The sequence below is a fragment of the Labeo rohita genome, chromosome 16, assembly GCF_022985175.1.
Source record: "Labeo rohita strain BAU-BD-2019 chromosome 16, IGBB_LRoh.1.0, whole genome shotgun sequence".
Lineage (NCBI taxonomy): Eukaryota > Metazoa > Chordata > Actinopteri > Cypriniformes > Cyprinidae > Labeo > Labeo rohita.
The window spans coordinates 39,358,774-39,371,254 of record NC_066884.1 but is presented as its reverse complement, the minus strand read 5'-3'; the positions used below and the strand labels follow the sequence as shown (position 1 = coordinate 39,371,254).

The following is a 12,481-nucleotide window of genomic DNA, read 5'->3' as shown; positions in this document are numbered from 1 at the left end:
GGTTCTATAGATTATCTTATCAGATTTTCCTGTGGTGTAAGGTGTGTTAAGAGTGACTGAATCTGCTCGGAATAACGTCAACATATTGAATATTTATAATCATAAATCCTGGTGTGTGGGGGGAACCTGAGGACAAACTTGCAGATTATCACGTATCAAAAAGCGAGCTGACATAAGACAGAAGTATAACAGAGGGGAGGTATACAATACCATTTTTATATAAAACTTTTAAAGCTTTCACAAACTTTCACCCTTGTAATTGCTTTTTGTTTCACAGAAAATTGTATAGTATCAATATAATGCTCCATTTCCTTCCTAAAAGAAAAAAGCTTTTTTTTAAAGAACTTAAATTTGTGAATTTGAAATTTTGCATGAAAAAAAAAACAAACATGTATCATGTAGACGTAACTGTGTTTTTCTTTGCTATTCTGCAGAGAATAAATAATACAATACATATTTCTATAATAAAACAAAATGATTACATAATTCCAAATAATACATATGTCCATAATAAAACAAAATGATTATCAATATTTTGTATAATAAAATCACAGACATTTTGCCAAAATAGTTTTACAAAAGGACAATGCCAAAATAAATGTACCACATTTTTAGGGGAACTGACATAAAAGTAGCAACTAAAACCAATATCAGATTTAAATTTGACCAAATAATATTTTGCTGGGTAAATCGTGTGCATAATTTTGAATGATACTCCCTTAAATTTGTTTATAATAACAGTATTAACCAAACCTTTTCCCAAACAATACTGTCTGTCAGTTGATTCCAGTATGAATAAACACAAGGCAAAGACACTGTCTCATTGAAATAAAGCTCTTATAGAACTGTTTGATGTTGAGACAGAGCTGTTTTACCCAATCATGTCTTAACTGCTCATTCATTCATTCATTCATTCATTCAATTCTGTAGCAACTCTACACAATTACATTGAGATTAAATTGTTTTAATGCCAAACATGAAAATTCCAGCATTCAATAATGTGATTAAAAGAAAGTAACCAGATTACACATGAAGAGTTCAGATGCAAAACCAGCTAAAAGCCATTTCGGTCAAAAATGAGATAATGATACTGAGTGAATGAGTGAATACTTTTACTTCAAACTCGCTAAATCCAAGCAAGTAGCCAGAAAGAAATGCTAATTTTAAAGAAATACGTCAGATGGATTTAGGGGCTTTGCATCTGAACTCTTCACATGCAGTTGCGTTTACAGTGAGTGTTAAAAAGAATACTGAATATAACTGCATTGAAAGGAACACACATGAAAAAGAAAATGTTTGCTAAATAATTCCATACTGCTGTAAAGAATAAGAAAACAACTTTATCAAATTACACACATAATGTTCAAAAATGTGATGTGCACATACTGTATATCATAAGAGAATGCTTGCTATATGCTATAGTATATTCTTGCATGTTCAAACCAAAGTGACAAATAGAGCTAAACTGTAAAAATTCAGTTACACTTCACAAGGAGGTTTAATTCAATAACATTAGTTAATGCATTAGGAATCATGAATTAACAGCATTTATTAGTCAAGGTTAATGAAAGTATTTTCTACACATACTAATGCATGAATAGGTTCTGAAAAATGTTCTTTATTTTACCTTCTTAGAATAAAATGTAAAGCTCTTTATCAAGTGAATTTCATTCATGAAACAGATCATTTGCACAGCAGCAATAACACAAACCAAACAAGCTGTAAAAACATAGTATGAAGACTGAACTCCAGACGACCAGCTCAGTAACAGTCAGGATCTATATGAGCTTCCACTTGTCTGGTGTATGAATTACTCATATCAGTTCCTGCTTGTGGTTCATTTGTGCCTCTGCGCAGATTTTCTTCATTCTCATCACGACTGTTACTACATGTCTGGCCGCAAGTGCCGAGGAAGGTCAGGAACACAGGTATGAATGTGATGCCATGGACGGCCCCAAACAGAATGACTAAGAACATGATTTTGAAGAAGGTCCTGAAGATGTAACTTTTAGCAGCCGCGAGCACCACCACACCTGCGATAGTGGACACAGCTCCCTGAACGATGGGATAGCCCAGTTTAGTGATGGCATCCGTGGCTTTATCATTCACTGAGGATTCTTCACTTGACACAAAAGCATAGGATATGTGAGCAGAGAAGTCCACGGAAAACCCGATACAGATAACAAGATTAATCATAGATACAGAGTCTAAACTAACATCCCATAAAGCCATGAAACCGGCCACTCCCACAATGACAGATGCGATGGCAAACGTCACCCAGAGAGAGCAGAGCGGGTTTGGGATCAGCAGGAGTGAAATGACTAACATCGCACATGTAGCAACTACTATATTTTGCACTGTATTAGTGATGATGACGGCATATTGGTCAAAATAGATGAACGCGGGGTGGTACACAATCAGATCGACAGGCGTCTGCAACTTCCCACATTCGCCTGCGATTTCTCTAAATGCATTCAGCATGTTCTTCTCATCGATCGCTGTCCGGATGTCCACTGTCTGAACGAACATACGCGATGCATGAATGTGATTGTTAGTGAAATTAACATCTTGACTAAAGCCAGAATAATTAAGAAATGCAGTTAAATGGCTTTTGAATTGTGCTTCATTGTCTACATCAAAACCAGCATTTAGCCCAAACTGCACGTATACATGAAGCCAAGAAATAGGTGGAATGTCTGGATCTGCCATTGTCAGATTTTGAAAATGTTCCAAACACGAGTCAAGACTTTTACGAGCAGTTGGGTTCCAGTACTGGAAATGCTCATCCTTTATAACTAACATGACATTGGGACCAAAATCAGAGAAGAATTCATCCTCATTGTCATAGTAGTCACCAACATATGAGCCGTCTGCTGCTAAATGTTTGAGATCTAGACCTTCCTGTATTTGGAAGCAGCCGTAGATACTGACCGCCAAATACCCGGCATAGATCAGACACACAAGCACCTTAACCCACACTCTTGTCAGAAAAGGGCCGTAATAGTTTTTAAAGAATGAATCCACTGGCATTTCAAACTCCTTACGTGTGTTTTCATCAAAAGCTCCACCAACACAACAACCTTTACCATCACCACTGGCTTCTGGGACTCTCATGCAGGTCAGCCAGTGTCTGTTGCTTCTCTCTCGTCTCCCATTGAACGCGAGACACGCGCCGAAGAAGGTGATGTTGAAGATGTAGCAGAACAGAAGGGCTGTGCTGGTGTACATGCAGAAAGACTGAACCGAGCGGAACGGCGTCAGCAGGCCGATGTAGAAAGCCAGCACATCCGTCAGGGTGGTGATCGTGATGGACACGCCGGCCTCCTTATACGTTTCTGCTAGGCGAAGCTCAAAGGCTTTATCAACTTCAGTCTTCTGCCAGCAGGAGATCATTATGAACATGTCATCAACACCGACACCTGGAGGAAAGCAGAGGCTGTCAGCACGAGCTGTGAGACACCAACAGGTGATGAAATGAATGAATGTTATTGACCGAGAATCAGAAAGGGGGCTGTGGCCACGGTCATGGCGAACGGCATCCCACAGAACAGCAGCAGTCCGAAGCTGGCCAACACCGCCAAGCCGGCGGAAACGACGCCGAATGCGGCCACCCACACCTTCGTCCTGACACAGTCTAACCTGTGGAAAAAGACATGCTGTAGGGATAAAGACATGCCTAGTGACAAACACATGTGCTTATTTGATTCTGTTTTAATTCTTCAAGATACCTCAGACAAGACAGAATTGAAATGGTAATGGCCAGGAAATACGTAACAGAGAAGAGGGGGATCACAGAGTCGGAATTGTTCTCAAACTCATGCTGTCTTGATATCGATGTAAAATAAGACACATGGACCTGTAAAAATAAAAAGTCATAATCAAACACTGTTCAGTATAACTACTCTCTACACAAATGTGTTTCCTTGTCTGGAAGAACAGTGCAGAAATAATTTTATCAAGTTATGACGGGACATGACAAGGCAGGAAACCAAGCAAATGTACACATGTTCACTTCTTTATCTCACTAATTTAGAATTGCTGTGTAAACAACTTTTGGTACTTCACTTATTGGAGATGAATTGATAAATGTAAAATGAGGTACATTTAAACACACAATTAGGCGTCTGTATGCATATAGATATCTTTATTATTTTAAAAGTCTTTATAAGTCACAATCTTTATTTATTTATTTTTACTTACCGTTTTCTGTTTTGTATAGCTTGAGAGGAGTTTTAGAAAGCCATCAAGCCATTCAGAGTTTTCCATTGTTTTCTCCTGGTCTAGGAAATAAAAAAGCCGGACTGCTTTTGCACTGGATATCTCTGAGCTATCCGGCTTTAGCTCTACACCGCCAATACTTGGTCCCAAAAACGTGCCGTTATTCATCGGATAAGTTATGGCTGAAGAAATGATTTCAGTAGCATTGTAATTTATAATGTCTAAAATTAGATTTGACATGCAGTTTCCCTTTGTTTTGGCACAAAGATTTTCAAAAGTGTTTCCTGTCGATATATTTTTCACTTGTCTGTCTAACTCTAAAATGTCGTTAAAGGCTGCTTCGGTTAATACATTTTCTCCATGCAAGCCTGTGATGATCAAAGAGGCATAGGTGCCGTCGGACGTGAGCCGTAACTGAGAAAACTCTTCAGACGGTGGGAAATTTTTCTCCACAATCGCCCTCTCCAGCTTGGCAGGTCCATTGACGGGCGTGAACTGCTCTTCAATATCATTTGCCTCCCTCTCCTGAAGAAAGATAAAACCAGCTCCAAGGGCAGCAGCTGCACATAAAGGTAATAAAAGAAACACATATGGATATCTACCAACAACACTACCAAGCTTTTGAAAGGCCAGAGACAGAGGCCTTTCGATGCAGTCGGTTTTACACTTCGCCATCCTCCAGACACACTTCAGAACTGAATGTCTTGCTCTTCTGCATTACCTCCGTCCACAGTCACTCTGTGATGTCATCACGCACTTGTAAGCTGAGCGCAACACTAACAACTCATTTGTTACACGTTAACAAATGAATGGTTATTTATTAACAGACTTTCTCTTTACCACCTGCACTCGGTATCAGCTGCAGAAAAAAGATGTGATGTTTCATTTATGTGATATTTTTACTTCAGCATGGACATACATTTTGTTAACCATAAAAGCCTATTAAACATTCTATGTGTCATTCTTTTATATGAAACACTTCACTTATTTGATTCGTTAAAACTATTTTCTTTTAATAATTTACACTTAATGGGCATTTGATGAGCCTTATTTATAAGTATGGACACTGGCAAAGTGCAAACTCTTTTTATACTTGACAAAAAACGTATTTTCTTACTTGAATATACCAGGTGATTTAGATTTACTTCTTTAGTTTACTCAACAAAGCTGTTTTCAATGTAATCAATCTGTGTTCAATCTGTAAAACCTGTAAAACCAGCAAACCAGACCAGCCTGACGCAAGTATTTTCGACAGGGTACAACTTTCTCCATATTACTGGAATAAACATCATTCTGTTGTAATTACCGCCTACTGCTGAGATTTAATATATAGAAAGCATGTAAAGAAACTGAATGAAAAACATTTTAACAACTCCCAGTAAGTTGGGCAATGATTTATACAAGGTTAATGGGCAAAAATTATCGCAACTCTTTTGAGACATTTTTACAGTGTAATTGTGTTAGTTGGTCATTTACTGCTTTAGTGAAGGCAGAACTAATCTCATATTTTGGCTCATATGTGAGAACTGTAAATCCTGTGTATACTGATACATTCAGCCACGTTGGTCGGCATTACTGGGAACATCCACGAAAACGTCACGTCCGCTTACGCCAGGGGTGCTCAACTCTGGTCCTGGAGGTCGAATTTCCTGCAGAGTTCAGCTCCAACCCTGACCAAACACACCTGAGCCAGCTAATTAGGATCTCAAGGAGCACTTGATAATTACAGACAGATGTGTTTGATTAGGGTTGGAACAAAACTCTGCAGGAAAGTCGATCTCCAGGAACAGGGTTGGGCACCCCTGGCTTAGGCCATGGCAGAAAACAAACTATTAGAATTACCACGTGTAGAGCTTGTTAGGAGCTTGATGATTTTACTTTGTAATGATTACGACTGACTTTCGCTTGGTGCAATGCTAAAAAGATGCTGTGTGGTGTTCTGCATTTCTAATAAGTTATTAAAAAAATCTGACCTGACGTTTTATACTGCCAAATAAACAGACAGAGCCGGCAAGGAGAACAGTAGTTATAAACACTAGTGTTGAGTCCGAGTCCAAGGAAACACTACTGTTTGCCAGTATCTTAACATTGTTCTAACCCAGGGGTGCCCAAACTCAGTCATGGAGGGCCAGTTTAGCTCCAGCCCCAATTAGACACACCTGAACCAGCTAATCAAGCTCTTACTAGGCATACTAGAAACCCCCTGCCAGGTGTGTTGAGGCAAGTTAGAGCTAAACCAAGGACCAGGACCGAGTTTGGGCACCCCTGTTTTTAACCTTTACAACTGGAAAAACGCGATGTCAATTGAAATGTAAGGAAAGCAAATCTCTACTGGATCTTGCCATTTTGATTTTCTGATTTCACACCATCTCATAATTAGCGTCTTGCTCTGCTTACCAAACTTGAAGTCATGTTACAGAAGTTATGGCTGACTTATATATTGTGACATTTCAGAGTGAAACAGGTTTTAGAATGTGAAAAATTTTAGGGCGGGACTTGACTTTATTCATTGTTATAGTAAATGTGTAAATTAAGGGTAAAGCAGTAGGTATCTTGGTGAATGGCACCTTAAGAGCAGAAAATGCACCTCTTTTCTCTGATTGTGGCTGTGTGTGTTTTGGTTTTTATATGACAAATGGTTAGACCTGAGAGAGGGCATTTTGAAGTTTTTTCTTGAATGAAAATGAGGCTGTGAGGGATAAACTTAGTCTTTGCAATGACACACACTGTGTATAAAGCCCTACATATACTTTCCATAAGTCACAGCAAACTCACACCTGTTTTATTTTTGAATGCATTTATAAGTACATTAATTACAATAAATTACATTATGTAAGGAATAATTGATGATGAGCCATTATTATGAATTATTAGAAAAACATGCACACCGAAGGTGGTTTTGGACCCATAAAAAATATTTCCGCAAAAATGTTCGAAAAAAAAAATGTTTTCTTTGAAGCTAGAAACTGCCACAATAATTTCAATACAGCAAAAACTAATAAATTAATGCAAGGGAAACATTCTCAAACTCAAGTAAACACTCCGAGTATTACTTACAAGCAAAGGGATAAATAATTTTAAGTTTTCAGTTTTTTAGATAGGTCTGTCTAAAGGCTTCTACAGAAACAGCCTAGCACAGACATTTCATGAAGTAATAAATGTAAAAATAAAAAACTGCAAAATCTTCACTGTATACATTAAAGATGATAATTGAAGTTAATAAGTGATTCAGTCAAGAAGAGCGAGTGATTTTCTTTTTTTCTTTTGTTGTTTGATTAACATATACGACGCGGTTGGCGGCTGCAGGTTTACGTGCTGTTGCTTTACCCGCCCAGCAAAAACTCGTTGAAAAGACTGGTTGAAAAGTGAAAGGTGAAAAGACGTCTCTTTCAGGCCGAATTTCAACCATAAATTCATTATTATATTTATCTTATATTCAAAATATGACAATTCACAAAAGAGTACTAAAACATTTATTGACATTAAATACATCTTTCAAGTAAAAAACACTTTCCTGATCACAAATCAATACTGTAAAAACAGTAAACTAATTAATGAGGTAAACAGCCACGTAATAAGCGGGATAATGTACAGGCACACGGCTGTTATTACGAAATAAGCCCCTACAGTGTGATACAAGACGGGTCCTGATTACACTGCTGGGGCTTATTCTGCGATAACAGCCGTATGCCTGTACATTATCCCTTACATATAAATGTAGAGTATGTGTGTGGCCAGACATACACTTACCACATATTCTCCAAGTCTTCAGTGAGATACACGCTCAGACAACTCAGAACACAGTCATGCTTGACGTTTATGTCTTCATTCTGAAACAAGCATAACAAAATAATAATAATTATAATAATAATAAAAAGATAAATTCATTGGTTATTTGTGTTAAATTTAAGTAAGGCTGAATTTTAAAGCATGTTCAACCCACAAAAATACTTTTGGCCTTATTCTAAACAAATGGAGATCGTAATTGCGATCATAATGTTCTTGTTCGAAACACAAATGTGACGCTGTCTGTGAAATCCAAGCTAAAGCATACAATTCTAATTCTGAGGTAACGAGCAAAGTTTGATTAATTTCACTATAATTTCAATTTATGACATGACCTTCCTCAGTCAACATTAAACATATCATAGTTATATTTTCAAAGAACATTCTCTACATTATGTAGAATGATTTTGTCAAAAACAGTAAATCACACAGACACACACACACACAAATGACTTTAGATGGGTTTTCACAGGCAGGGTCACAAATGTGGCCTGAAACCAACAAAACAGTCCAACGGGGGAGTGACAAAGGGCAAAACCAACACAAACAGTCCAAGGGGTCTGACACACACATGAAAGAACACAAGCAAATATACTTTTTAAATTTCAATTTAATTTGCTTTAAGAATTTTATAATGTAAATAAAGCTTAATAAGCTTAAATTCAATATGTTTATCTTATAAAGCAATCAAGTCTCTACAGAAATTTGGACTAAACATTTCAATTCATATAGTTCATGCTCTATAATATTTTTTATAACATTTTTCAAGAATCTGAGCGGTGGTTGTGTCGACTGTCAGTGGAGGAACAGATATCTTCATTTGAACAAGAGAGTGATGGGGGTTTCTGAAGTCCTGTCAAGGAAGATTAACCAATGAAATGTATAATAAATGAAAAACATGCTTCCTTGAGCTGTCAGTGCCATTATGGTACGGATTTTTTGTCCTGCACATCCTCCCTTGTGACGGAAATCCTTTACCAGATCATCAGAGTACTTGTCCAGCTGACCAATCAATTTGGAGATAACCATGCGAGGTACGGTTTCATACTGCTTAAGGTGATGATTTACATGAGCAAAGTATTCCTTCTCAGTTGACAGTTCCTTAAATCCACATGCCTGACAAAAGAATGTGGTTAACTGAATGTGTTGTTGTTGACTTCCTGTGTGTTTGATACGTGTGGCTCAGAAGGTTCTTCCACCTTTTGAACGTGCAAGGACAATCCACCTATGGACAGGGATACCTGCAGTTGCGATCGTAGTGGAAATGTTTCAGCCTAAAATGTTTTAGCAACTCGTACCAGGAAGATAATGAAATGTTGCACACTTTATAAGACCACAATCACATATCTGTAAGCAAAAACAAAAGAAAAATAGCAGTTAGTTAAAAATAATTTATATTTGTTTTACTGTACCTACATTCAACCTTTGTATAGACAAGGATACCTGCAGTACATGTAGATAATGAAATGTCACTTTACAAGGCCACTTTCACATGTCTGTGTTGACAAAAGACAGAATATCACTTAACATATTAAAAATATATTATTTTTAGGCTTGTTTTTACTCTAACTACAAAATGTTTACTGTACTGTAAATACAACAATAATAATGATTAACATTATAATACATTGTTCTTAATAAACTATTGAAAGGATACTTCAAACTAAAAATAAACTTATTCACGCTCATGTGGTTTCAAACTTGTAAGACTTTCTTCTGCTGAACACAATAGATATTTTTAGAAATGTTTTTTAAACAGAAGCTGTCATAGCGTTTCTTATTTTATCCATATTTCATTTGACATGTTATGTTGTGTTTTATTTTATTATGTTTTCATTTCAATGATTATCAGATTTAAGGTAACCTGCAGTACATGTAGATAATGAAATGTCACACACTTTAAAAGGCCACATTTACATGTCTGTGAAGACAAAATATCAGTTATTACAAATTATTAGACAAACAAAATATTATTTTTAGTCTTACTGTAACTACTAAATTATTTCTGTACTGTAAATACAATTTCTGCTACTAATAATGATTACCATTATAATACATTCATTTTAATAAACTATTAAAAGAATAATTAAAGCTAAAAATAAACTTTTATTCATGCATGTGGTTTCAAACTTGTAAGACTTTCTTCTACTGAACTCAATAGATATTCTTAAGAATGTTTTTTTTTTTTTTAAACAGAAGCTGCCATACAGGTTTGGAACCACATGTATCAGTGTTTCCCCTGCCATTATATTAGGGGCACCCACCAACCCCCCTTAAAGGTCAAAAAAACTTTATTTTCTATAGCGCCAGATCACAACAGAAGTCATTTAAGGTTACCCATTGCTATAGAACAGGTCTATACCTTGTTCTTTTTTTTAAACAAACAAAATAGTCTTATGTTATTTATCTTATTTACACAACAGCATGTCAATTCTTTCTCTAACGTGGACGCGCGTTTACAATTTCTCCGCGAATACGCGGACGGGATCACGGAGTCCATTCATGAAAACGGATTTACTCTAGTGCGGAATGACACAGAATTCGTCAATTTTTGGATTAATAAAGCAAAAGTAGGTCTCTCACTTAATTCGAATCGCAATATGGACTAGTGTAGGTAAATATTAAAACGCAAAAGACGGTTTAAATATGAATCTTCCATGTTCCGCTTGGCTGTGTATGAATGAATGGCGGAGACGCGGTTTTGTTTACTACACAAATACTGAAGCACACGTGAGACTCGCGGTGATTTTCGGCCTTTGGGTCTCATTATATGACGATATAAACACATGAACTTAATCCTGACAAAATAAAAGTACGGTTTAACATGTAACAGAAATGTATTAATCATTAGTAATTAAAAATTAAATTTAATTAAATTTATTAAAAATAAATAAATAATAAAAATAAATAAATGTTTAATGCCTTCACTTAATTAAAACACACAAGAGTTTCTGACAAAAAAAAAAAAAAAAAAAAAAAAAAAAAGAAAAAAAGAAAAAAATGGTTGTAGGGCACTATTGTTCAAAATGTTGAAATTGAGATTTTTGGACTTATTTTTTCACTGAAATAAATGTACAGAGAGTAAAGAGTAAAGTAACTGTTACCGAAAAAAGTACCGTACCGCACCGTACCAAAGCCTATGCTAGGTCCTAGGGGAGACTACGGTGACCGGGAGGGGACACCCTCGGTTCACTTAAGTTTGTCGTGGCCACGACATATCAACTCGTGGGAACGTGATATTATGTCATGGCCACGAGATCATTTTGTTGAGGTAACGACATCCTTATGTCGTGGCCAGGAGATGCTATGATGAGGGAACGACATCCATTTCTCGTGGCCGCGTCTTATTATGTTGAGGAAACGACCTGCGCTTCTCGTGGCCACGAGTTTAATGCGTAAACAAACCTGCGTGACCATAGTAACCCGGGATTATCAGAGATAGATTTATTAATATTTTATTTTGAGTTAAAAATTATTATATTAATTATTATAGAAATGAATACATTATTAAATGATTATATTAACAACAGGGGATGCTGTCTGTGTGAATGCTGTCTGTGCGCGATGCATTCGAAAGAAGTTTATCATTAATAAATATTACACAAAGTACATCAAATAAAATAGGCCTACAAGATATTTTTATCCAACCTTCTATTAACTGATCGTTTTTTCAGTATTATTTTTATTTTTATTATCATTATTATTAGCCTGTTATTTTATTTTCGTTTATGTTCCATCTCTTTACTCAACGTTCTATATGTAAATACTGTAAATGCTGGACATATGTTATATGACTGGGATTTTTACTGGAATGCAGTTTAAAGTTTGAATTATTTTATTTTGTTTCGTCTAATTAGTGTTTCATGAGGAATGAATCATTCACGTAGTTTAATTTGTAAATGAAAACACACTCATTTATCGTCACACACGGGCATAAATACAATCAAAAAGTCAAAACTTTATTGGCATAATTGTCAAGCATTAATAAAATTAGCCCTAACCAGTTATTAAAATAATAATAGCCTAACCATAATAATAATAATAATAGGCCAGTAATAAATTATAAGTGACTTATAAGTGGCTATATTTTTATATTTATTGTGTATCGCTTTGCCTAACGTTCTGCTCTATATGCTAATATTTGCTATATTTTGCAAATACTGTAAACGACAATTATGCCAATAAAGTTTTGATAGAAGTTTTGATTGTATTTATGCCCGTGTGTGACGATAAATGATTTACAAATTAAACTACGTGAATATATAGGCTAGTCTATTAATTAGACGAAATAAAATAGAATATATGTCAAATTCAACCTTTAAACTGCATTCCAGTAAAAATCCCAGTCATATAGCATATTCAAATTTTTACTGTATCATTTACATTCAAAACTTTAAGTAAAGAGATAGAAATTAAGGTAAAAAAAAAATAACGAATACAAAGGAATGATACAAATATTACAGAAAAAAGAGGATCA

The 12,481-nt window shown here is 35.8% G+C and overlaps 1 protein-coding gene across 1 annotated transcript; it reads right to left on the bottom strand.

The window, feature by feature from the left end:
* Positions 1-1,199: 1,199 nt before the first annotated feature.
* Positions 1,200-4,894, bottom strand: LOC127178743 (patched domain-containing protein 3). The gene is made up of 4 exons (XM_051131823.1): positions 4,201-4,894; positions 3,729-3,856; positions 3,494-3,639; positions 1,200-3,419 (listed from the first exon to the last, which is right to left on the bottom strand). Exons 1-4 carry the CDS (start codon positions 4,891-4,893, stop codon positions 1,762-1,764), a joined length of 2,625 nt encoding a protein of 874 aa, XP_050987780.1. The 5' UTR covers position 4,894; the 3' UTR covers positions 1,200-1,761.
* Between the last annotated feature and the right edge of the window lie 7,587 nt (positions 4,895-12,481).